Source organism: Xiphophorus hellerii, chromosome 5 (assembly GCF_003331165.1).
Source record: "Xiphophorus hellerii strain 12219 chromosome 5, Xiphophorus_hellerii-4.1, whole genome shotgun sequence".
Taxonomy (NCBI): Eukaryota; Metazoa; Chordata; class Actinopteri; order Cyprinodontiformes; family Poeciliidae; genus Xiphophorus; species Xiphophorus hellerii.
Genome location: NC_045676.1, coordinates 29,165,218 through 29,191,477, shown reverse-complemented (window position 1 = coordinate 29,191,477; position 26,260 = coordinate 29,165,218). Strand labels below are relative to the sequence as shown.

The 26,260-nt window shown below is 38.9% G+C and overlaps 2 protein-coding genes and 1 long non-coding RNA gene across 23 annotated transcripts in view; 2 read left to right on the top strand and 1 right to left on the bottom strand.

Moving 5' to 3' along the window:
- mslnb (mesothelin b) overlaps positions 1-12,302 on the top strand; it is an 89,466-nt gene extending 77,164 nt beyond the window's left edge. For all 21 annotated transcript variants that reach the window (XM_032562342.1, XM_032562333.1, XM_032562338.1 and 18 more), the window contains 24 exons: positions 170-297; positions 379-504; positions 586-776; positions 870-958; positions 1,538-1,662; positions 1,739-1,866; positions 1,950-2,067; positions 2,824-3,036; positions 3,111-3,281; positions 4,001-4,144; positions 4,249-4,313; positions 4,412-4,541; positions 5,391-5,476; positions 5,556-5,685; positions 6,909-7,099; positions 7,184-7,274; positions 7,374-7,503; positions 7,589-7,779; positions 8,441-8,596; positions 8,672-8,808; positions 9,844-9,977; positions 10,103-10,197; positions 10,377-10,620; positions 11,827-12,302. In XM_032562342.1, coding sequence (XP_032418233.1) covers positions 170-297; positions 379-504; positions 586-776; positions 870-958; positions 1,538-1,662; positions 1,739-1,866; positions 1,950-2,067; positions 2,824-3,036; positions 3,111-3,281; positions 4,001-4,144; positions 4,249-4,313; positions 4,412-4,541; positions 5,391-5,476; positions 5,556-5,685; positions 6,909-7,099; positions 7,184-7,274; positions 7,374-7,503; positions 7,589-7,779; positions 8,441-8,596; positions 8,672-8,808; positions 9,844-9,977; positions 10,103-10,197; positions 10,377-10,620; positions 11,827-11,918 — 3,305 coding nt within the window. In that variant the 3' untranslated portion in view covers positions 11,919-12,302. The remainder of the gene's footprint in view (positions 1-169; positions 298-378; positions 505-585; positions 777-869; positions 959-1,537; positions 1,663-1,738; positions 1,867-1,949; positions 2,068-2,823; positions 3,037-3,110; positions 3,282-4,000; positions 4,145-4,248; positions 4,314-4,411; positions 4,542-5,390; positions 5,477-5,555; positions 5,686-6,908; positions 7,100-7,183; positions 7,275-7,373; positions 7,504-7,588; positions 7,780-8,440; positions 8,597-8,671; positions 8,809-9,843; positions 9,978-10,102; positions 10,198-10,376; positions 10,621-11,826) is intronic.
- LOC116719710 (uncharacterized) lies at positions 4,583-9,694 on the bottom strand. The gene is made up of 3 exons (XR_004339251.1): positions 9,394-9,694; positions 6,274-6,280; positions 4,583-4,595 (listed from the first exon to the last, which is right to left on the bottom strand). It is a non-coding gene; the product is annotated as an uncharacterized LOC116719710 (long non-coding RNA).
- A 4,587-nt stretch (positions 12,303-16,889) lies between the features above and the next one.
- LOC116719707 (bifunctional apoptosis regulator) lies at positions 16,890-25,227 on the top strand. Its single transcript, XM_032562319.1, has 9 exons — positions 16,890-17,288; positions 18,757-19,056; positions 19,538-19,636; positions 20,005-20,095; positions 21,429-21,601; positions 21,796-21,940; positions 22,120-22,299; positions 22,964-23,160; positions 24,033-25,227. Exons 2-9 carry the CDS (start codon positions 18,764-18,766, stop codon positions 24,223-24,225), a joined length of 1,371 nt encoding a protein of 456 aa, XP_032418210.1. The 5' UTR covers positions 16,890-17,288; positions 18,757-18,763; the 3' UTR covers positions 24,226-25,227.
- Positions 25,228-26,260: the final 1,033 nt, after the last annotated feature.

Here is a 26,260-nt window from a genome sequence, read left to right as displayed (position 1 = left end):
ACTCCAAACCGTTTAGCTGAGCGCTACATTGAGGCTGGTGGGAAATAGATTTAAACAGTCAGGGTGAACAAACTACAGCGAATCATTGAAAATCAGTTTATATGATGTTAGTGATATGTCTCCAAAACCAAAACCTACAAGTCACCTGAAAATCCTGTTTTGTTGATAGGACCTCCAGCTCTCCGTTGCTACGGTGACGGCAGCTTCTACAGATTCGTCGAGGACTCGTTCTTGGGATTCCAGTTCCCCAACCTGACCACCTTCCTGTCCCTCATGCCTCGTGACCAAAAGCATCTGGTGTGTTGAGATAAAAGCTTTCAAGTATTAGCAGAGCTAAGGACGACCAAGTGGACTTTAATGTAACTTCTGATCTTCCAGCTGGTGAACTCCATGCCTCTGTCACATCTGGGGAACCTGCTGCGTCGGCCAGGCGTCGTCGACAACGGAGCGCAGCTCTGTGATCTCTACAGCAGCTATGCCCAGACACCAGCGTTTTTGGAAACTGTATGTAACACACCTGTTGGAGACTCAAACACATCATCGGGATGATGTATGCAAACACAACAACCTGTTAATTCACTGCAGGAGTCCCTGCCGGTAGACGTCAGGCGTCCCACCCTGCCCTGCGTTTGGCCCATGGCCCTCAGCAGCACCAGGAGGTCAGAGGTCAACGCTTGGTTTGACCGAAGCCTCCAGAACTACTTGGTCTTCCTCTCAAAGAGTCTGATCAGTCCAGATGTTACACACAACACCTCGTGTCTGGCCTTCCAGAAACTGTATGTTTCCAAGCAGCTTTTTTTTTCTCTCTCTTTCTTTTTGAAGTTTATGTTTTTGTTTCTGTGTCCTGATTGAACCTTGTGCCATTTCAGTGTCTCGGTTCTTGGTCAATACAACTACACCGCGGTGGACTTTGTGCAGGAAGACGTGTTCAATACCATCAGGAATTACCTCCAATCAGGTGAGTTCGAGCGCAGCAGCAAAGTAACCTTAAATTTGTACTTATTTTGCTTTGTTTTTTAATCATTTCACTTTTAAGTTGTCAATTTGTAATTATGATTACCTACAAAGGGTGCATGTAGGGTAGATATGAGGTATTCTGTAGACGGTAACAAGTTTTCTGATGGTACAGGCAGGTTTCTATCAATATTAAGTTTTTATATCCATAGCTGTACTATGGGTATCGCCATGGATACTTGTTAAATGCAGATGGAGAAAGTTCCCTCTGAATACAAGTAAGTCCTCAGAAATGCCTGTTAGTCAAACCCAACCTGTAACTCTTGTAACTACCCTGCAGACAAACTCAATTACCCTGCAAAAATATATTCTATAGGTGTCTCCTGTAAGTACCCTTAATGTTTTTCATAAATACCCCTCTCTGGACCCAAAAAGTATAAATGTTTTTATAAACAAGTAACCTTTAAGAACCTTGTAAGTACACACCTGTATCTCAAAAGTACCTCATAAGTTGGTGAATTACTCTTCATTTGTCATAAATATAAAACACCTGAACCTAAATATTTTTAACCTGTCACCGTAGCAACACCAAGATGTTACGACCCCAACAACCCAGAGCTGAACTCCACGGCTTGGTTTGCTGAGTACATCGGCCCTTTCATGCCGTTCCTCACTCTTGAGATTTTTCATACCTTCGGATCAGATAAGGTACTGAATCTGGAGTTGATCTCTAAAATGAGAAATAATAAGAGACACAGATTTATATTGTTCCTGCTCCTTATAGTCCCTCCAGGTGTTCACAGTGAACCCCCTGAACATTGCACTCCTCAACCACTCGGTTTTGCCTCAGAACCTCACCAACTACTACACTGGGCTGGTCTACCAACAAGACAGTAACTTCAACCCCCTTCTGTGCGTTTATCACCAATTACCAAGATGTTGCAAAGTCTTTGTTTTTTTGTCTTTATTGTGTTATTTTGATATATTCTCTGCAGCCTTCCTCTGCTGTGCCGGTGCGTCGCTCCTGGCATGGCATTCACCCAGCTGACTCCAGCAGACAGTTTGATAGTGTTGCAGAACCTCACCATTGTCTGCCAAGATCTTAATCCACAGGTAACAAGAACACAGAGGGGGAAAAAACTCTGTTTCTCCATATGCTTTTTTTTAGGCATACGGTCATCTTTTGACAAAAACACCGGAGACGATGTAAAGAACTTAAAAACGTGAACAGTAGCTGCATTTCCGTTACAACGGTATGCAAAGCTTTGTGGATCTTCCGCTTGCATTGCAATTGGAGTGTTTCCGTTAAATAAGAAAATATGTATGTTCACGCAGCAAGTCACGCGACCTGCACCATAATATTCCTACTACATCCTATCGTCTGCTTCGTCTTTTCCGGCAGTAGAAATATCCGCTTGTTGTTCACGACTCATGATTCGAAAAAAGTGTCGTTGCTGTTTTGCGAAATACGCTGAAGCCACAAAACCACCTAGAGCAAACATTTTCTATCAAAATTCTTTTTCAAAATGATTTTCATTAAGCAAATTTATTTTAGTAATTCCAAAAGGCACAATTATATGATCAATTGAAATATAGCTACTTTCCAGCATTTGCTCTTTTCTATTTCAATAGTTTCTCTGTGGTGTTACGTGGTGTTTGTCCATCATCTCAAATGGGAATCCACATTATCCCACTAGCTTAAAAAGTTTCTCTCTAATGAAAGCCAGCAGATTGCATCGAGTCAGTTATGAATAATATTATTATGTACCAAAATAGGAGCTACACCAGGAAAATCTGCTGCACAATACGACTTCCTGTCGAAGAAATGAAAAATACGACGTGAAAAGGTTTTTTCCTTTACATCTGTAGATTTCTGCTGCTCTGACGAGCAACTTCGGTAATAACATCGACTCCAACACCATCTCTGCTCTCGGCAATGAAAGCACCACCATGTCCACGGGGCAGATCAAGGCCATCAATCCACAGCAGCTGATCAACGCACTGTTCACACTCAGCAACGTGAATGGCTGGAAAGCAGGACAGGCTAAGAGCATCATAGAGTCTCTGATGACAGTGATGCAGGTATAGTTTCCCGTCGCCCGTTCCATCTAGCCCATGACCAATTTTATGCTTAACATTCTTCTTTATCCCGCCAGATCAACGACTCTTCGTCACTTTTTACGCTGGGTACTCTCATCATCGGTGTCCCCTCCAGAGTTTTCAGGAAAATCCAAGGCTCTGAGATTTTGGTCGCCTCCAGAAACCCCTCGCTTGTGGGACACATGATGTCCGCTCCAAATATCGTCCAGCAGATTTTTGTCACCCAGGTATGCCTGCTTGATTTATGGTACAGGTTTTCATTATCAGGAAAAATAATGAAAGAGGCAGAATTATGTAAAATCAACTTTTTTTAACTTTGCATCATGTTGCATTGCTTCTTTCATGAATGTTTGACAGAATCCTTGAATCTCCATGGCAACAATTCAGCTGTGCAAAACGGCTGGGTGTACGTAGCTCCGCCTTTGAGGATGAAGCTAATCTGAGCTTCACTTTCCAAACTTCCAAGTTTCCGTCTCACAGAGCAGCTCTCCTCCACTCAGCTCCTTCAGACTAGCAAACAGCAATTAGCAAACACCTGGTGTGGAACTGAGCATCATCTGACCTCATTATATGAGCTACTTCTCAGTGAAACGCTGGTTAAAAACATTGTTAAAGGGTTAATAGAGGAGCCATGTTGTGATGACTTCCTGAAGGCGGAGTTTCAGAAAGTGTAAGACTTAAAGAGACAGAGGCCCAATTTCAGTTACAAAGTCTAATTTTTCTTTCAAGTCATAGTTGAAATAATTCCACATTTTTTTATAACAACTGAAGTTAACAGAGGTACTCGATTGTGCTATAAAATGGCGCTATGTGGCTGGAAAATACATAATCCTCTCCCTTTAAATGAAACTAAAATGGATTTAAACAAAGTTTGATTTGAGTCTTAAATTTGGATGTAGTTGAGTTTGGATAACTTACAACTGGACGCTCACCATTCTTCTGCCAGATTTTATCAGTGAACAGCACCGGTGAGGCGATCATCCAGAACGTTCCAGACGAAATGGCCACTGAGATCCCTCGGTTTTTCCTGCAGAGCTTTACAGCCGGCAGCATCACAAAGCTCAACAAGAAGAAATGGAAACGCCAGCAGGTAGAGGAGATATTTCTTCACTAAAAACCTGCAGATTTTTTTCCCCTCTCATTTGTATGTTATCGGAAGAACAGCTACTTGAGTTCACAACTTTGTTTCGTCAGGCTGAGGTGTTCTTTGGCGTAATAGCAGTGGAAAACGCCACGGCTGTCCTGGGAGGTGTGGACAAGTAGGTTTAAACAATATTTTTAGCAGTCTGGTCTGAAAACGTTGTCTTTTCTCTGTGTGTGTTAAGTGATCACAACGTGTATGCGTGTGTTTGTGTAGCCTGTCCTCCTCTGTGCTGCAAGGATTCACATGCACAAGTGTGAGAACGATTGAGAAGGAGCAGGTCAAAAAACTGGTCAAAGCCTGTCGGCGCAAAGGCACAGACAAAGTCAAACTGGTGGAGTCTCAGGTGAGAGTCTGGGAGTATAACTTTATTGACGGTGTTAAGAGAAAAATCTAAACACTCTATGAATGTTAATGACTATTTGCCAACTTGATCGAAAATCAGGAGGTTTATTATCAATCGTTTTTGTTTGTGGTCTGAAAAATCAGGCTTTTTAACCCTGTGGCCTTTTTTGCTTTTGCATGAGACTTAAATGTCCCAGATTATCAGACAAGTTAATATTAGACTAATGTTACCTAAATAACTGCAAAACTCTGTTCACAAATGAAGTTTTTGTTTTATGGAAAAATCTATCCAATGCAATCTAGTTTTGATTAAAACTTCCTTATACACCCAGCTAATTTATTGTTTTATATTTAAATGTGTTTTACAGTCTGAAAAATTGATGTGTGACACAAACAAACAAAAACGAGAAATCCCTTGGGTTAGAAAAGCTTTTTTTTATTTTTTTTTATTTTAGAATTGTAATGCAAAGCGGAGCAACAGCAACAGACAAAACAATTTCGCACCAAAACTCTTAGTGTTAAAACCAAGATATAAAAAGCAAGATTGTAGTAATAATATATTGTACAAGACTATAGCAGAAAATAATGTACAGTTATTAGAAACAGGCATATCAGACCCACAGTCCCAGGCATTTGCCGGTGAGTCAAATTATTTATCCATAAGTGTGCATATTTTTTCTAGAACTACAGGAACACAGCATACAGAACTCTACATCTGTGCAGACATTGTACCCAGATGTTTAATGCTGTAATACCTCCAAATTAACTTGGTCGTTTCTATTTCTGATTAAGCGGTGACGGGAATATGCAACACGAATTGGTAACAGGTAAATGCATTTTGTCTCATCAGTTGACCTGCATGTTCAACCGCATCAGAGGAGAAGCAGACATCACCAGCTTTGATCTTTTCCCTCCAGATGTGCTGCTGTACTACGAGTAAGTCCTCTTGAAATGTCTAACTAGTGTTGGACTCCTGATTAAATGCTGACGTGTTCATGTCCTTCTCCCTGCACAGCTACTCTCTGGTGCCACAGAGCAACTGCAGTTTCTACTTTAAGCAGCTCAGCGACGCCGACTTCTCTGTGTTCTCCTCAGAACTCAGCTACAAGCGGACCGCGCTGTTCGATAACGCCAGGAACTGCCTGGTAAAGTCACCCAAAAAACTATCGTTGATCACGAGAGTCAATGTACTCAAAATTTAATGCTCTGTAATTCTAAAAAAAATAGAGAGATTAAAGAAAATGCTGTTAAAAGGTATTACAAATCACATCTACATTGATTTTAAAAGCAAAAGATGTTTGAAATGGTTGTTGAGTCTCAACAGGGGCGTTGCCATAGACAGTTGGGGTTGGAAAATGTGGTTTTGTCTCCCCCAACCACCAAAAGTCAAGTCATTTTTGCCAAAATCATTTTTGTTTTTTTTTAAAAAAAGACTTAAGCCATCGTTTTAGGAAGGTGACAAAATCACACATTGATTAGCATTATGTCCACACTGCATATCAGTAGATGAGAGAAATTATCCTTTTGTTATTTTACAGCTGCCATTAATGACACATTTTTTGTTCATTGTTTCAAGTTTATTTTCTAAAAACTCAGATGTTGCATATCAATTGATATTTAAATCTGAATACATTAAATCATAACCAAGGGGCTCATTTACATCTCCAGTCCAACTGGCTGGTTGATGTATGTGATGTTTAATAATAACAAAAAGCAGCCTCAAACTACTGCACCAAAAACCTCTTCATAAAGTAAAAAGGGGGGTAATTATACAATTGCTTGCCATTTGTGGCCTGTAATGGTTCAAAAATTTTGACTTTAAGTTTATAAGTTGAATAGAGTTAGCATAACAGCGCTAAAAACAGAGTTGTACACGGTTAAGCTGCGCTAAGCTAAACAGGCTAATTGTGTGGCTTGCCATGGCCTCATAAACAACATTAGCTTCTTTGCAAACCTATAGACAATGTTTTTACAAATGTGTAAAAGTTTACTTTTGAATAATTTTTCTCACTTTTGTGCTGCATTTTCAATAATTAACATAAATGCAGCCTCGATGTGAGTAAGCTATGCTATGCTAGCTTCAGGAGCAGAGCCTCTTGATCAAATTTACTGGCAGCCAGTCAGAAAGATGAATATGCCAAAGAACATTTCAATAAATTATTTTAATTTATATTTTATAATAATGATTAAAAAATAGGTTGGATTTGGTGATTTAAAAAAAAAATTCAGATTTAAAAAATACATTAGAATAATTTCCTTATTTTCCCCCCTCATCTTCCCTCAATTTTCTGAGGCCCACCTTAGCAGCCCCTGTAGGTTTATTTATTGTTCTAATTCTATTTTGCTCATGTCTGACTTTTTATCTCAGGGCATAACAACCACAAACCTGACTAAAGCTCAAATAACAGTTCTGGGAAACATGTGCTGCTACCTGAACGCTTCTTACATCCTGAACTCTGATGAATCCATCTTGGAGAAACTAAAGACCTGCCCGGATCTGTCTGCCGATCAGGCGACCGCAGTGAAGACCCGTCTGACCGGTGGGACCTCTAGATATCGGTAAAGATCTGTGTCTTTGGCAGAAATTTGTTGCCTTTGTTGGCCTTTAAAAAAATAAATGACCTTCTTTTTTTTCATATCCAGACTTGCTTCGACATGGACTGAAACAACTCTGAGGAACCTCGATACATTTCCTCTGTATATGTCTTCAGATTTCTATGACAACTTTGACAAAGTAAGTCACTGCTTCAAAAATGATCCTGTGTGTGCAGATGAAAGAACATGAATGATTAAATTTCTTTTCTCTTGATTTTCCTGTTTTCCCCGCTTGCAGACCACGAAGCGCTCGTTCTTAAATTACTACCTGAAAGTCCTCAGTACTAATGGAGTCAGCAGAGCGAAGATAGGGGCAATGAAAGCAGAAATAAGACAATCAATTAGTAGCAGACTTAAGCGACAGACAGGTCAGTTGATAATCCTTTCATCTGTTTTTTTTATGCTTGTTCATCCAGTAATGACTGATTTTCAAATTTCCTCCTCTTGTTTCAGTCACTGAATGCACAGCAGGAGTAATCACCAAGGTCACCATATACAATGGCACCTTCCCCTTTGACTACCCCGACGTCAATCAGTTCAACAGCTGTCTCAGTGCTGCGGTCGTCAGGGACAACCTGGAGGTCATCACCCAGAAGCTGCATCAGCAGGACTACCTTAAGATTGTTCTCAGCAAGCTGCAGGAGGTGAGCACGTGGAGCGTGACGATGTATCAACTGGACCAGTTTACTGATGTGCTAGGCTAACGTTAGCATGCTTGCTCTTCATTTTTGTACGACTTGTTGATAATTTGACTTGCAGCATATTTCAGTCCAGCTCAGGTTAAACTGTGGCAAAAACTCCCACTGACAATCCCATCTGAGGTGAATTTTCCAGTCCATTTCCTACTCACAAGGGTCACACTGTAAATGTTGGGCAGCAATCTTTAATTTGACCAGATTCTCTTTTAGTCTTTTTTTTTTTTTTTTTTTGGTGGGGGAGGAGAGACTCAGTTTGTGGTTGTTTAGGTTACATTTTGTGTTCTTTCTGATTTGTGTCTAATTTAATAACTCATCTGTTGCTGCAGCCATGTCTGTTTACTGTGTGTTGCGTGTGCCATCAATCTTTCCTTAACTATTTATGCTGTTCAAAAATAAATGTTTACCGTTTTTATTTTGTTCACTATGACGGAAACTGACGCACCATGGAAACAAAACCTGAGGATTTTCATTTTAACTTTCAATAAGAGCACAATTAAAAGCCATTACCTTATATTGATTATTCGGAGACAAAGATAAACCCATCCTCAGTCTGTATCTTAATTTGGACGTTTCTCTTTTAATTCTTTGTATAACTTTCTGTATCTAGGCATACAGCACCACCGTCCCTGAAGACCAGGTCCAGGTCTTGGGCCCGGCGGCGCGCGTTGCCTCGGCAGATCAGATCAATACATGGAACATCACTCAGGTGGACACGCTCGCATCTCTGATGAACACAACAAACGGAGAGCTGGATCCAAGCTTGGTGGGCAAACGGTTAAATGTGCTGTGCTCGTATTTGCCGACTGTTTGTTCACATCAGTGCTTTCTGCTGCTTCAGGCTAAAGCTATCATCTCTAAGTATCTGAGCGTGGAAGGCAACAAACTTGAGACCGCGGAGCTTAATGCTATCGGAGGACCAAACCTGTGCTCTGTGAACACTGAGGTACTTGGCAACATCTCTCAGAAGAGCTTGAGGTAAGTACTCATTGTTTTGGGTTTGTTCGACTCTTAGTCTCACTGTATTGTCTGGGTTAGGTTGAGGTAAAATTGAGGATTGCAGTGATATAAGTATAATTAAAATGCAGCATAAATGTATTTCGGCATGGTTTTAGTAATAGATGGTGTAAAAGCAGGTTTGTAGTATTTCAGCTGGTTAACATGGAAGTTATTTTATTTTATTTTGATTTTTTTCTTAGGTATCAGTTTTTTTGCCATTGTGGATAGAAAGAAATCAGTAAAATTCCACAAAAAAAAAAAAAAGCTCAAATTTTGTGATTAATCTTAGAAATTGTCCAGAAAAAACGTGAAAATGTTTTTGAGTTTGAAAAGTGAAGAATTTACGACTTTTAAAAGTCAGAACATTTACAGAAGTCAAAAATGTTCAACTTCTGAAACTCAGAAATTACCCCGTTTTCTTTTTTTTAAAGAAAATTTCTGAGATTAACCTCAAAATTTCAGCGTTTTTGGCAGACATAATCCTCCTTTTTTCTGTTTACTATGTCCTTAATATGCCATCGTAGTTTGCTCCCTATTTTCTAAAGTTGATGTGATGTGTAAAACACTAAAATTTACCAAGAAACTCACTAGAAAGTCAACATATGAGAGAAAAGTTAAAGCACCAGCTGAAGCAGAGATCAAGTAAAACTATTAACAAAAGTGGTTTTCAGCCACCTCATTGCAACAGTTAAAAACTGAAAACATATTTGCAAAGGATGTTGCCATAAAAGGGAACATCCTTTGCATAAATAAACATTGACTTGACTAAATTTACTGGATCTATTTTTGTTCAAGTTAATAGTGCCAAAAGGAACACAAGCACCGAGTTTCAGGCGATATTGAAGTTCTTGCTGGTTGTTCTGGAACAACAAAAGCAACTTTTAAAAGCATTTACCAAAATATTGTTACTCTGACTAAATTACATGTTCGGACTTGTTTAAGTCTGATTTATTGAAAATATAATGTTTCATTGACACATTTCAAACATATTTTTTGCCATTTCTGCTGCCTCAGAGATGCCAATGCTTTGAATGTGTCCATCTGCACCAGTGACAAACTCAAGGTGCTCTTCAACATCGCCCTTCTAGCGTTTCAAACTACCACTAGAGCAAGCGTTGCATTGTACCAGTTCATACAGCCATACCTGGGTGAGCAGACACACACACACACACACACACACACCCACACACCCACACGCAAACCTGCAGCAGTAAATAGAAAACATCTCTTAAAGATTGAGCTAAACGTAAACACCATTTTTTTTGTCCTGTAGGGGGCGCACCTATTGAGTTTGTTAAAAGTTTGGCATCTTCCAACATCAACATGGACCTGCAGACATTTGTTAAGCTGGACGAGAGTGTGGTACAGGTCAGTGTCATCTGGGTTTTTTTTTTTTTATTTGTTCTGGTAATGGTGTAATGTTATAATGAACAAAAATGGATGCAAATACTGTGCTTGTGATTACTTAATTCTTTAAAACCTTTTATGTCTTTGTCTTTATGTCTATAATACCGAGTATAAAATGTGACCTGCTTTGCTCTCCTTAGAGTCTGCTTGTTGGCGAAGTTAAAACTCTTCTTGGTGACAACCTGCCTGACTTAAAAAGCTATGAAAATACACCGATAGTACGCAGCTGGATCTCAAAGCAGCTACAATCAGAACTCGACACACTAAACATTGAGCTTACAGGAGGCCGAGCTGACAGCTCCGTCTCTACCAACTCGACTTCCAGCGCAACCACCCCTTCTGCTACCACAACTACAACAGTCACAACTGTCAAAACCACCAAAGGTGAGTCTTAGTCAAGCACGTTCTCAGTGGAAGCAATAGCCAGAACAAATGATTTCATTGACAGAAAACCGTGTCGTTGGCATCAATGGAAGGATGTTGCAACGAACTTATCAGTAGCTGCGTTGCCATTACAGATGAGCACAAAGCTTTGACAATAATCCACTAATGTCAAAAAAATAAAAAATAAACAGTGTAACATTGCGATTGAGGTGTTTCCATTAAATGAGAAATGCAGTTAAAATCACATGTGTCCACTACAGGGGGATAGAAACCAACAGTAGCTGTAATCCCTCCTTAGCCGTATTGGATTCTCCCGAGATTGTCACACACTATCCGCAGTTTCATTAAACATATAATTGCACAAATTCAAATTAGGAAAATAAATTTACTGATACTTTTACTTTTTTGATCAAGTTTTTTTTGCTGGGATGAGGTGGTTTTTCATCTGTATGAAATTTTATTTCACATCATACGAGTCGTGATCTACAACCGGATGTTACTACTGGTGGAAAAGACGGAGAAGATGACAGGAAGCGGTGGGAGGAGGATGGCGTGGCATGCTTTTTTTTTTATGAATAAACGTATTCACAAGTGATTTTAACTGCGTTTCTTGTCAAAAGGAAACACTGCAATTGCAAAATAGTTTTTTCGACATTAGCAGAATATCAACAAAGTTGTGCGCACATTGGTCAACATAAAAATAGTGATTAATCTTTAACATTTTTATTCATATTAAATAGAGAAACATACAATATTGCATGTCAATTAAACACAAAGTTTGAATGAAAAACAAACAATTTTTGTCAATCTGTATTTCTAATAAAAAGCAGAACCAGACTTTAGTTGCAAATCTCTAATACGGTGTAAGCATTCCGTTACTTTTTTTTTTTTTTTTTTTTTGCAAAATTATGCTTTGAACCTTTTTCAGTGACAATTCAAAAATTTGACAAGCTGCCCAGATGTTTATTGAAAAGCATAAAGCAGTTTCCAAATGTCCAGGCTTTTTTCTTTAGAGCCTCAAAACTGATTCAGCATTTCACCAGATGACATGGCAGATGGTTGCGTTTTTTTTAGCAAACGGTTCCTAGGAAATGCATATTATACAGGATATTTTCTGGTTAAAATGAGGTCATTGGTATTCTTATGTGAAACCACTGGAGGGAAATTTGAACTGTTCTGAGTGTCTAAAACCCGTTTCTGTTTTAGGCGCCGGGGCCCGGATCCATGGAGACGTCGCCGGCTTCACCTTCTTTGTTTTCCTTGCGCTCCTCGTCTCGTCCAATCAGGTTTCGATCTGAAGAAACGCGCGGCTGATTATCAAAGACGCACTGTAGACTAAAATGAATGGTTGGATTAAAGGGTGAAATCATTTTTGGATATATGTCTAATTGAAAACAAACACTGTTTAATGTTGTTTATAATGAACAAAAATATTTCCTGAACAGAAATGGGTGCAAATATTGTGATTGTGATTACTTAGTTATTTACTTAAAAACCTTTTATGTCTTATCTATAATACAAAATGTGCTTATTTGCAATTTGCTGTAGGTATTTGTGAAGGGGGAGATATTCTGTATTTTTATCCTCCATATTTGACTTCTGATACCTCATATGAAGGATGCTTCTGTTAACACTTATTGAAATAAAAGGCTTTTCTTGAGTAAACTCTCCACTTTACTCATCTTGATGCTTCGTCTTTGCATTTCCCTCTGTAAACCTGTAAGTCCTCTGAGCTGCAGTTTCTGCCTCACAGAGCAGCTCTCCCTTCGGTCTCCCCCACTCAGCTCCTTCAGACTAGCCTGCAGCGATTAGCAAACACCTGGTGGAACTGCACATCTGCTGAGCTCATTATAGGAGCTACTTCTCACTGCAACTCTGCTAGAAACGTCATAGGGTCAATAGAGGAGCCATGTCGTGATGACCTCCTGAAGGCGGAGTTTCAGAAAAAGAATGGGTTTCTTAAAGAGACAGAGGCCCAATTTCATGGTGTCAAATTACAAGGTCAACTTTCTTCTAAGTCATATTTGACATACATAGCATTTTATAATAACTGAAGATGAAAAGATTGTGCTATTAAAGGACACTATATGTCTGGAAAATGCATAGCACTGCCACTTAAAAAAAATCTAATCAAATGGCTTAGAAAGGAGACAATCCTCTGCTTGCGGCAAATGGACATCCAGAGAAATATCAAAACTGGATAAAAGAATGTTGATCATAAATATATCTCATATCGATCAAATATGGCTGAACCACAGCCACCTACCTGCATTTCTAATGATTTACTTAAAGAAATCAAGGTTACAGTTTCTGTTGTGTCTGTTTTGTTTAACTGAACCAAATCCCACTGTCCTCTACACCACACAACTCAAAGGTTCATTCTGTGATAATAAATGAATGAATGCAGAAAACCATTCATTGCGCCCGATTTACTTGCGGTGGAAAGAGTGAACATTTGTAGCAATCACATTGTTTAATTGTTGCAAGATAATCAAAAAAAGGTTTATTAAAAAACTCCATGAACAGGAGAGTCTTGACATTGAGGGTTTAGATGGCATCTGCTCAGATAAGAATAAAAAAAAAAAGGACAAGCGTTTTAATCTATCTAAAATTCTCTGTTGACTAGGAAAAAAAAGTTGTTGCAGATTAGTTTTCATTTAGGATTAGATGACGTATCAATGAGCCGCCGGCGTAGAGCTGCGGCGGCTATAAGCGTCTATAAACTCCCAGGACGGTCTTGCAGGTCGGACAGGTGTGCTTGGCATCTTTCAGGCGGTCCACGCAGAACGGGATCAGGCAGCATCCGAACACAAACCTGGAGGAGAAAGTGGACGCATTCAGAACCTCCTACTCACATCGGCGCAGAAAATTCACAATCACCACCTGACGGAGTTATTTAAACCCGCTGACTTTAGATCCAGGCCCAGAAACTATTGGTTTTGTTTGTAACGATCTGTAAACCTGTAAATCCTCTGGAGCTGCAGACATGACATTCAAATTAGCATTCAGTATTCATTTCTAAAACAAATATGAAAAGTCCGATAAAACAACAACTAAGTATCAACATATGAATCTCTAAAGGAAAATGTGGCCTTGGATGTGCTCCTGTTGATTTTTCAATGTGTTGCTTGTATAGAAAAATGATTTTAAAAATTTGAATAGCTCCCCATGGACTGAGGATGTATGTATGAAAATCTATAATTTGGAAACATTCTTTTTTTTAGATTATTTTATTCATAATTTTGTACAGAATAACATACAGAACAAAGGAAAAACAACTCAACAGTACTTAAGACAAAGGCTGTTTATAAACCCAAACCCTTTCCACAAAAAGAAAAGAAATAGGGATGGGGGTGTCAGTGCACATCGTGACAAATATGAACTGAAAAGGAAACCTTATGTTAAATATTTGGGGTAAGAAATCCATCTTGATAATGAAAGTAAAGTTCCCAAATCTTTAAAAAGATTTTGTATTTTTTTCCTTAGGTTATATGTGATTTTTGTCCCAAGGGGGATACAACTCTTCATTTCTGAGAACCGTTTCGAAACATTCCTGAGTGAATATGACAACAAGGGGTCTGATCCGGTCGACCAGCAAACATTTTGCCTTCCGTCACGCAGCCAGAGCGATCAAGTTATTAAATTCATAATAGATCAAAGATATCACGAGAAGAAAGTCAGGAAATCAGAAAAAATAGCCAGCTGAGAAAGTGCAATGCACTGTTACGCTGTAAAACTTCCTCGTGGACATTCTTTTTACCCATATTCACTAATCAAATGAGAATGCAAACAAAAATACCCACAAAAGGAAGCAGGTATTAAAGGAATTTGTTGAATGCCTTTGAAAAGCCAAAGGCATTTCATAGTTCGGTACTCATCTCATGAATTTAGCATTTTCATGAGATGATAAGTCTTTAGACTTCACAAGCATTGTTGAAATACATGAATGAAATTTAGAAATGTGGCTTTTTATATGCGTTGAGGTTGTCAATTTGAAAACTAAAAAGATACAAATGTCGGGAAAATGTGCTTTTTAATTGGTTTTTTTTCCCCTGTAAGAAGCACTGAAAATGAATCATTTGACACTTATTTAATCCCCCCCCCACACGCAGCCTGGCGCTCAGGAGGAGCGCGGCAAATGTCACGGTCGGACAGCGGGGAAACGGGATGTTATGCCCAAGTTGTTTCTCTGTCAGCAATTTTATACTTAAAGCCTCACCTCCAAAAAATATGCACTACCTAAACAACAGTAGCGTTCCTCTTACCCACAGAGGAAGAGTCCTCCACAGAAAAGGTAGGTGAATAATCCAGAGGAATATTCCACCTCAGAGAGGACAGTCCGATGGCACTTTGGGCACATAATCTGAGCTGGATTCTCTCCTAAAGGGGAGACAGTCTCTGCATACAAAAAGCCATTTTAAGAACATGTTGGCACTACAAAAACGACAAAAACATCTTTTAGAATCTCTCAGAAACTGAACTTACTCACCAACAACCACTACTGGGTTTGACATGTTCCTGTAAAGTGTGAACATTGTTAGCCACACCAAACAGCAAATATTAAAAAGTAATACAAAGACGTGATTTAGCAAATGTCATAAAGCTATGAATAAAGAGAGAAACCGTGTCTCAGTGTAAGCCATGCGTCAAAATAAAATAAGTCTCATAAACAGTGGCATTCGTCGAATTGTTGTCAGCGTTCATGTGTATTCATATCCAACGTTGTTTTTGCTAATAAACGGAGCCCTTCAGTCTAAGTGATGGAGAATTATTGAATGATTACAATATCTAGAATATTAAAATATTACTCTGAACTTACAGTCTGCGTCGGATGATTTTTGGCTTGAGAGTGGCCGGGTTTCCCACAGAGATGACATTCTGCAGCGCCGCGCCTCCTCTTTATTAAAATCACAAGACGCTCAGGCGGAACATGTTAAAAATTGAACTTTTTTTTTTTTTTTTACATGTTTTCTTCACTAATCTCCAGCCAAATGTTGGGTGTTGCTTGTAGGTCAGCATGGATTTATTTATTTATTTATTTTATTATCTATTGGCTGTAAAATGTGAACATTTTGCAGCTGGAAATTTTGTGAGAGGCAAAATACTTATAGAAACAACTTTCATTAACCCACTCGCTCTTTTTGGGGGGTTTTTTAGGGTTATTTATTATACTTTAATTTAATGTATAGAGGAAATCAAGTTGGTGGTTAGCATCAGTCCAGCAGCTTCTGCCTCTATACATTAAATAAAATATAATAAACACTAAGCAATAGCATGGTTGCTATGGTAACCACCAACCTTCAAGAGCAGCATTAACAGAACTTAATACCTCAGTAAAAGTTCAGTTCAGTTCAGTTCACTTTATTTTGGTAAATTGTCAACATTATACACAGGAAACAAAAAAATAATAATTGACCAAAAAAGGAATAGGCTAAAGCCAAAGCTTATTGTTGACCCTGTTCACATACTTAGCAGCCTAGCATCATAAAAGATATCTTCTGGACCATTTACATACAAACACGCATGTATATACATATATAAATATGATTTTTTTTTTTTTTACAAATATGATTACACAATGCATATACACATCTACATAACATAACAGTATAAGATTTTTATCATTTTACATTTGAAGGCTCTCTTAGAGCTCACCAAGAAAGGACATCATTTAAAATCAAACTCAGTTGTTGTACCAGCAGCTCGAAGGTATTTCAACGTTTGCGTGTTGTTCATGGTACAGCTCTTGCAGATATGGCTAAAAACAGTAGGAGCAAGCGGTACCCGGAAACGATCTATGTGGCGAAAATTTAAACGGAAGTACGTAACCACTACGTGGCATTTAGGCTATTCATTCCACCCTCAATAAAATCCTGTTACATATATATATATATATATATATATATATATATATATATATATATAATTTTTCTGAGACAAAAAATTATGTTAACTGATGTTTGTTCCTACAATATCGTACAATGAAAATAAACTATTAATATTGACATTTAATTGATAAAGATCGGTATCGGCCCAAATGTTCATATCGTTCATATCAGCTGATTCAGGTTATCAAAAAGGAGGAAAACACAGCAGCATATTTCCAACTTTCCTAAAAGCAACAGGAAGTAACCTTTTCTACTTAGCTCTCAAACAATAACAATTACACACCTCTAGACCTGGCATAGAGCAGCAAACACTGTGACGTCATACGGTGTCAAGCCGTAAGCACTCCCCTGCATCACGCGGGGCTACGTGTAAGGTAATAGGTTACTTTCATTATCATCACCGAGGGAAGTAGTCACAGGTTACTGAAGGCCAGGAGCTTCACTTACAGTAACACCTGCACTTTGATCTGATCTCAGGCAACTTTTTTTTTTTTTTTTTAAAGCGCCAGAGATCAGATCAGTTGTGACGCAAGCTTTTATCTTTGGAAGGATACGCACGGAAGTGAACTTTTCTTCTTCAGGTGATCCACAATTGACGCTGAGAACGCAGGGGGAGGCTTTCCACGGCAACAGGAGCTATGGCGACGGCTATTCTCGAAGAAATATCGCTGCTCTGGCCGGACGCTGAGTTTCATTGACTACAGGAGCTCACAGGACGGTTAGCCGGGCAGTCATGTCACCCTTCAGCTGATCACCGACCCCAAGCCGAGAAAGAAGAGGGTCAGTCTTCTTAACCACTGTAGTAAGGGGTTAGGTTTCCACGTTAGCTTCGCTGTTAGCTTCTATAAAGTTATGACCAACAGGCTAACTAACGTATCCAAACGACAGCTGATGCTGACATGTTTTCACGTGTATAATCAGTTGTTGCGCGTTGTTTTGCGGGACAGCGCAAAATGTTATTACTAATTTACCTCGTAGCCAATCAGTTGTTAGCTAGCTACAACTAGCAGTACTGTTAGCCAGAGAATTTGGCTAACGTGCAGTTGTTGTGGATGTGACGGTTAACGTCACAAAGTGTAAATATTTTTGTTTAAACTGTTTTCTTTTTGAATGTAGAGTTCAGAACAGATATAGCGCTTTTTCTGCCTCAGGTGCGCTTAACTTCACTGTAAAGGGTTTCTATTTAAATTAGAATTGAACCAATTAGCTCGGATTTCTTTACATGCAAATTGCTGCGACAAAGTCACAAGTCAGGTTTTTTTTCTCGTATTTTTTTTTTTACAAAGGTCGACAGGTATTGTCTTTTCTAAACTGGTTAGTCTAAAAGACTTAAATAGTATTCTTTGGACTTGAGCTGCATTTACACTTATTATTTCAATTCAGCTTTAGTTTAAATAAGGTCTTTTGGTATTTTCCTTTTATTTTAAGTTTGATTAAAAATATCAATGGACACCACTCAGTTTGTCCATTGATACTCACTCATATATATATATATATATATATATATATATATATATATATATATACAGTATATGTATATATATGTGTGTGTGTGTGTGTATGTATCACAAAGTACCATTTGCTGGGCATTAACTGCTGGTTAATATATTCCAAGTGTTATGAACTTGCATATTAAATGCTAATGTAATGTTTAGCTACTTGGTCATAGTCTAACGGCTACGGTTGCTTACACTGGACACAAATGACATTGCCCAAAATGCTGAAGGTCACAGAGTATAGGAAGAAAATATGCAGCGAACGTTTTGAGTGGTTTGAATAGGTCTTTGGGACCCCATACCATATTTACTTGGTTGAACAAAAATAACAAATGTAGAAATATTTAAAGGGTTGCAGTACATATTTTCTAGGCACATAGTCCCAGATTATAGCAGAACCAGGTAATGATTTACAACTACTTCAGTCATAAACTGAAATTGTTGTACATATGAAAAATAACTTAAAATAAATTTGACTTTGCACGCACCGGGAGCTGGCTCCTTGAAATTGGCCCCCGTCTCTTTAAGAACATCCTACCCATTCGCCCCCAGGACGTCATCACAAAAGTGCTTCTCCGTAATGCCGACTGTCTCAATAGTCTGCGTGTGTATTTGTATTTTAAAAGACAAAAACAAACAAAAAAAAGCAGCTTTTGAAAAACACTTTGTAACAAAGATAACAGTTCCAGTGATAAGATTTCCGTTCCGCAGCAAATTCTTTCCTTCATTATCACGTGCTTGCTCCTCTTCAGTTTGCATATGTTGCCCCCCATGGAGTGGGACCCAGCAGATGGAGGCCTGGATCTGCTGGCGGACGAGCCTCCTCTCGCCTTGCAATCTCTTCAGTCAAAGCCCAGAACGAGCAACATCTCAGAGAATGAGTTCTCGTGCCACTGTTGCTACGACATCTTGGTCAACCCAACCACCCTGACCTGCGGCCACAACTTCTGCCGCCACTGCCTGGCTCTGTGGTGGGAGTCTTCACGCAAGAACGAATGCCCAGAGTGCCGGCAGATGTGGGAAGGCTTTCCTAAGATCAACATAATGCTAAGGTGTGCTCTTAATAGCTCAAGGCTCGCTCTGTTTGAGGCAGGAGTGCTTTAAACTTTGTATTTGTGATGTTTTTTTGGGGGGGGTACCTGAGAGTCTGTATATTTTCGCATCACGTAGTAACCCAATGATACTGGTGGTGGAAAAGAAGACAGAAAGTGGCAGGAGGAGGATGGCGCAGCTCGTGTATTAATGACTTAAGATCACTTATTTACATGTGATTTTTAACTGCGTTTCTTATTTAATGCAATTGCAATTATTATTTATTTATTTTTTACTAAAAAATTACAATTTTTGCCACATTGGTAGTGGAAACACAGTTGATGTTACTGCCATTAAAAAATTATTTATTTGAATAGTTTTTCCTCATCATTACCAGGGAGACCAGTAACTGTTGAGGGTGTTTATAAATATATTTTATATTATAAAAAAAAAAGCATCTTCCCGGTTGCACTCAGTTTCACGATCTCTTTCTCTTCTTAGGGATGCAATTGAGAAGATTTTCCGAGAGGTTGTACACAGGAGGAGAGCAGAGATAAAGAAAAACCCTCAAGTCTCCCGGAGCTTGTTGGCTTTTCAGAGGTCATTTTTGTTTTTTCCCATACAGAACTCTTTTTTTTTTTTTCCTTTTTTTCTTGTATCCAAAGGATTTGTCGGGAAGTTGATTTACTCTCAAGAAGCTATAACATTATCTATACTGTTCTAACTCTTGAATTGTTGCTTTTTGTTGCATTATGTACAACTTATGCGGTTTGGTGGATTTTAGTGTTTTGTGCTAGCCTAAAAAATTGGATTTAGCATGATATGTCCCCTTTAAGAATGTTCTATGGTTGGGAATTTTAGACTTTACATGCTCACAATATTTAGGGGCTCAGCTTGATAATTATTATTGCTTTATGTTTTAAATTAAAAAATTAAAAACACCTTTCGTCTTTGCTTATCTTCCTTAGGTATGGTGACAAGTTGGGTAGACCCAGGACAAGGCAGTATAAAGGAGCAGGTTTCTTCTCTGGAGTCTTAACTGCACTGACATGTGTGGCTGTAAGTGCAACATGGAAGAAAAAAAAAACCTGTTTGCGTGTTTAAGGTGGCAACAAGCAGAGCATGAGGGTTTTGTAATTCTCACACTTTGATATGTTATGCATAAATATGGTCTTACTTCCTACTGACTTGCAACGTTAAATTCTTAAATGCTTATTATACTGTTTGTTAACTACATTAGACATGCATAAGCTATGCTGCTCCATCTAATAGTTGAATGTTATCACAGCAGTCGCTCTAAGGGTCAGCTGTGCATGGTTTTTGGGGGAGGTTTTTTTTTTTGCTGACAAAAGAACATGTTTGTTTTGTCCGTGTGGCACCTGGGAGCAATGTCACTGTGTGCCTTGCCACGTGGCAGTAACATTGTTTGTATATTTGAGTATTCACTAGTATTATGTAAATAAAGGTCCTTGTAAATAGATGACATCACAAGGACAGACTTCAGCCAGGTTATGTAGAGACAGTTCAGTGTTGATGTGTGTGCAGAGTTTTAGGTAGGTAGGTAGGTAGGTTTCTTTTTTTTTCAATTTTCAGCTCTTTTCTCTCTTTTGTTTTTTAAATGGGAGAACTTTCCCTGCATCCGCTGGTGCATCTCTATCAATAAGCATCAACAGCGCTTGACCAAGACTTATGTTGGTTTTAATCAAGCAGCTAAATGCTCTGAACTGTAATGACATTCCAGGTTACAGATGCACTGAACAGAGTTGTATGTCTTGACTTTTCTAAACACTTTTTCTTGCCATTGTAAATGTTGCGCTTCTCTGATTATTCCCTAAAGGTGTCTAATATGAGATTGCATAAAGAGACCACCCACCATTTTTTATTCTAGTCCTGTTTATGAACCTGCTTTTTTTTTTTGTTTGTTTTGTTTGTTTGCTACTGCAAGCATATTAATGAAATCAGAAAACACAACATGTGCTTGAAATCATCTATATTTAATGCAGGACAATCCATTTTGGATTTGTGTAGATGTTTAAAAAATGGGTCTTTACCAACACCGCCATACAATGTAGTATATGTACACTGAACATGCAATAACAAACACGTTTTCATATGTTCATAATGGGGATTATTTGTATTGCACATTTTTAGCAACAAGGCAATTCAAACTACTTTACAATCTAAAAAATGCCATGTTCAATAACTGTGTGACATTATTTCCTTATGTTTTAAATTTGCCCTTAGTGTACAGTCTTGCTATATTGTTTTCTGCTTTCACGTTGCTTCTTATATATTACATTTAATCCCCTTTGGGGAACAATGCATATTTCTGTTGTGATTCTAAAATTGGTGACTGGATCATAGTGTTTTTGTAATTTCCTATTGTGTCCAGGTGATGGTGCTGGTGTACCACTGGGGCAGCGGAGTATTGGAGCAGCACGACTTGTTGATTAGTAAACCGGTGTCTCATTGGACACCAGAAGAGGTCATTTCATGGCTGGAGCAGCTGGGCCCGTGGACCGAGAACTACAGAAAACTTTTCCAGGTGGAGAATGTCAATGGAAGGTAGAAACATTGGACTGGTTCGTTTTCTTTGTTTATTTCGGTGTCGTAATAGCTTCATCCGGACACGTTTAAACCCAGACGGCCCGGTTTGCTCCCGGCAGCTAATACTCGACTCAAATACGCATTAGAAGATTTCAGCTTGTTGTCTCCTGTCGGTGTTTTTCACCGTTGCGATGCTAATTCCTGTGTTTCAGGTTACTTTTGATGCTGGAAGACGAAGATCTGGTAAAACCGCCGTTCAACATAGAGAAGCAGACACACAGACGTGCTGTTTTAGCAGAACTGGAGCGAGTTAAAGCGCTGGGGGTCAAACCTCCGCAGAACCTCTGGGAATACAAAGTAAGCTCCATGTTTGAACAACGTACAGCTGAAACTAGGCAGCTACATCCAAAAACAAAAAACAAAAAAAAAGATTTGATGACATTGCAGATTGCTTCTTGCAGTAGTAGAGATGATCTTGTTTTCAGTTATTAACATGAACGACTTGTCCTCTCGCTGCTTTTCTTGGTCTCTTCCAGGCGGCCAATGCAGGAAAATCTCTGTTCTTGCTGTACGGACTGAAACACTCCCCTCGTCTCACCATTTTTTATTTGTATTTATTCGATTATTCTGAGACATTTCTGCCCTTCCTGCACACCTGCTGTCCGGCCATCACACACATCAACAACACCGTGGAGAGCCGATTCCTCCACACACAGGTAACACACTTTATCCAGTCAGAAGTGATTTAAAAGCAGTTGGTAAATGGATCCTTGTCGCCCGTTTACCCCTACTGTTTAATGATGGCACTGTGACTATTGATATACTATGTTGTTTATAAATCAACCTAAAATAATGCATTATTGTTCTCTGTTGACAGGAGGTTGAACTGAAAACCGTAAACAAATGTGATTATAATTTGAAAATAGGAATTTTGGAGCCAACGTTTAAGGCGAACGGAGAAAACTGATGTATTGTTGAGATAAAAACATTAGTTCACTGAGTAGTTTTTGTTTAAATGAACTGTTCGACTGTTTTAAGTTGTCTGAATGTCACACAATGTCAGTCAGAAGTTAACACACATTGTGTCTGGTCACACATTCCTCATGGCCAAGATAAATGATATTGAAGAAAGAAGTATACAAGTTGCATTGTTGTATAATAATTTTACTCTGGAACAAATAGTTCAGACTAATAAACACCCAAATGAAGGCCTAATAATGAAACGGTGAGTTGCGGATGGAGACGTGGGGGCTGAGTGGTTTTCCTTCTGCTTCTCCCACATCGTGACGCCAAATCACTTCTACTGTTTTAGCTCCGCGGGTTTTACTGATGTCAAACTGCCTGCATAGTCAGCTTCTGTCGTCTCCCTGTGTGCGTTAGGTGGAGCCCAGCTGGCAGCAGTGGGGGGAGTTTCTCGTCAAGTACTTCTTGCTTCCATACCAGCTGATCGCGGAGTTCGCCTGGGACTGGTTGGCGGTCCACTACTGGACGTCCCGCTTCATCATCGTCAACGCCATGCTGCTCACTATGCTGGAGGCTTTCTCTCTGTGGAGGCTCTGGACCACAGCCCCAGTCAGGTACTGTTCTGTCTGTCTGCTCCTTGACGCTTTGTTCCCACTGTGGGATGGAAAAGTTTCGGTTTTATATGACACCACTTATCCTTTTTATTTATCGGTGCCGATTTCCTTAATTTTGGGAGATCGGTGATTGGCCGATTTTACATAAGAAGCCGATCTTATCCACAGATCTTATCTAGCGTGGCAAAGGTCTAAGAATCAAATACTGTAATCTTTTGCTCTCCGGTGAAAAAGGTTTGACTGACAGACCGACCCACCAAGTTATGTCTGCACATTAACTCAACAACTTTCTTGCTATATCGAGCAACATTTCAGACAAAACAAGATGGTATCGGCCAAAATCGGAATTGTTTTTTTTAAAAATCGGTGATCGGCCAGAAAACTGCAATTGGTGCACCCATACTTTTTATTGCTGGCTTTCATTTCCCACATGCTTCTTGGATCACTTTTGGATTTGCATGGCACGAAGCGTAAATCAGGGTGATCAGGAACGGTTTTGCTCCGCCAGTGAAATGTGCTGCACAGCGCAGCAGAGCAGAGACGCGTGTAGTGTAAATCCAAGGTGAAAGTCAAGATGCACAAGAGAATCTGTATGAATTCTCTTCTCTTGGCACAAAAGGAGAAAGTAGGCTGGTTGGGTCTGCCTACTGTGCTGTAGTAGCAGTTTCCCACAGATGTGTGGCTCTTCATTCATTTAGCTTACACACACACTTGGACTGGTGCTTTGGTTTGTCACTTTATCTTTCAGGTTCAGGTTCCAAAGAGAACATGCTCAAAACAAAGGGGGCCTAACCACCTGCCTAGGAAAAGAAAGTTACTTAAAAAAATGACACTAACATTCTAGCTAATTTGTACCATTTTGTTTTTTGCAGGACTCTGCCACAGAAGACGTGGATCCACCTGTGCAAGATGCTCTATCTGGGATTCGCCTTTGCCCTAGTGTGGTCTTTTATCCCACAGTTTGTGTGCAACTGCTTTTTTTACTGGGCCCTCTACTTCAGTCCCATCATTAACATAGACCTAGTGGTGCAGCAGCTGATGCACCCTGAGACACGGGCCCGATAACAGACTGCATATGTCAGTGCCTACGCTATGCTGTAGAGTTGACAGCAACATAAATAAAGCCCCGTCTGAAGTCCAAGTTGCAGGACTGGAAGGTTCTTTTTGGGGGGGTTTTAGTTCTATAATCTCAGATGAGTGTTTCTCATCTAATGTTTGAAAGGTTTTCTGTCTTCCTGTCTTTAGTCTTTGCAGTTTGGAACAAGAGGGACTCCAAGCCGTTTTTGGAGAAACAACTGATCACTGCTGCGATATCTGGACGTCTTCTGCGTATTAAAAACCACAATGCCTATTGGATCCCAGTGACAATACCACGAAGGGACGTCAGGACTGAACACTGTCTGTATTAAAGAGTTGAGCATGACTAGCCCTATGGTCACTGTTGAGGACTCAAAACAAGATTTTTTTTTCTTTTCATTATGATTCTTTGACTTCTGTAGTCGAAGACTTTTGTTGCCGAGCTTCTAATCATTGAGGAAATGCACAACTACTTCATCAAGATCAAAATATTTTATTTGAATTTTCAGTTACTCTGGTCCACTTGCTACAAATCTATCCCAAAACTCCATATTATGAGATTTGGTGAAATTATGTGGTGTTAACTATTGCAGTTTATAGTTTAGCATTCGCTCTGCTCAGAGTTTTCAACAATCCGTTGAAGGCTTCTTTAGCAGATTGCTGTGCTGCAAGGTGTGTAACACTGAATTTAAAGATAAAATTTTGAAATTTGTTGAGATGCTGATGGAAATGGATATTTTAAAATGTTTAATATGCTTTTTTTTTAGTTGCCTATACTGCTGATAAATACAGTTGCACATCTTTGATTGTTCAAAGAAAAAATGTTGCAGTGTCTTTTTCCATTTTTTTTAAATTGTTGGACCAAGCCAATTAAAGAATTATTAGGTTGTTGTTGTTTTTTTTACTAAGTTTATTTGCACTTAAAAATTTGACACTGTGACTGAGCTCTTTTATGTTCTCGAATGAATAAAATAGTTTTTTTTTAAGGCATTCAAATGTCTTTTCTGATCTTATGGAAAATACCCCAGGAATACAAACATTGGATATTTTCACTCCCACAGGAATAGGTTAGGTAAAGAAAATCAAGGGTTGGTTAAAAATATTTAATGCTCAAGTCCTGATATAATATGTATCATTATTTTTATAATTTACTGCATTTAGGCCAGTTATCTCCTAACCTGTTTTAAAGACATCTGTCTTTGCCCCCCATTTTTTAGCATTTCAGGATGATTTTCAGATGCATTTTTTTTTTCTTTAACACTGTTAACTTTGATGTTTTTCCATATTGTTGTCTTTTTCTTTTATATTTTTGCTCTACCTGATTACTTTCAGATATCTTGTTTGTTTGAGACGGTTAACTTTTGAAGGCAAATGCAGTTTTAACTATTCTTACGGGGGAATTTTTCTGCCATAAGCACACATTTTCAGTCTGAAAGCAGGATTTCATGTCTTCTGTATGGGGAAAATCCCCCCATATATTCTGCCAAACAGGAATTTTCTGTAAAACAGTAAATTATGCTGAGCCATGTCCCATTTCTTTTAATCTTTTCTTGTGTAAAATATTAAGTATTTTTAGCATTACTCTGTCCTTTTATAGATTTTTATTCATTTGTTTGTTGTTTGGGTAAGCCAGATAATTCTGATTGAATCTGTAGCATTTAGACATGGCGCTTTTAAAGAAATTAAGAGTGGATTTAAAAAAATCCAAACGGCCACTGTCTATGTTAAATATAATTATGAACAACTTTTGAAGCCATATCATAAATGGCTGGTTTTGATCTGGTTTTAAAACCAACGCCCCCTAGTGTTTAAACGTCTTAGCGAGCGTAGCAGCAACGTCACTGACGTCAAAACCATTGAAGGGACTTTCTTCAAGAAGCAGATTCGAGCTTGTACGCAAAAATACACAAACGTGCTTACGCAGAGGGGATAAAAATAATTTTGTTTATAAAATGGTCGACATATCTTCGACGTTTTTTGCCGTGTCGCTTTGATGAAGCTTTTAATCCGTAATCTTATAAAA

Excerpts from the sequence above, each read along its gene's own strand:
- LOC116719707 (XM_032562319.1), top strand. The coding sequence starts at position 18,764 with ATGTTGCCCCCCATGGAGTGGGACCCAGCAGATGGAGGCCTGGATCTG. Across the intron at positions 21,941-22,119 it reads AGAACCTCTGGGAATACAAA|GCGGCCAATGCAGGAAAATC; the intron begins GTAAGCTCCATG and ends GGTCTCTTCCAG. Across the intron at positions 23,161-24,032 it reads TGGACCACAGCCCCAGTCAG|GACTCTGCCACAGAAGACGT; the intron begins GTACTGTTCTGT and ends TGTTTTTTGCAG.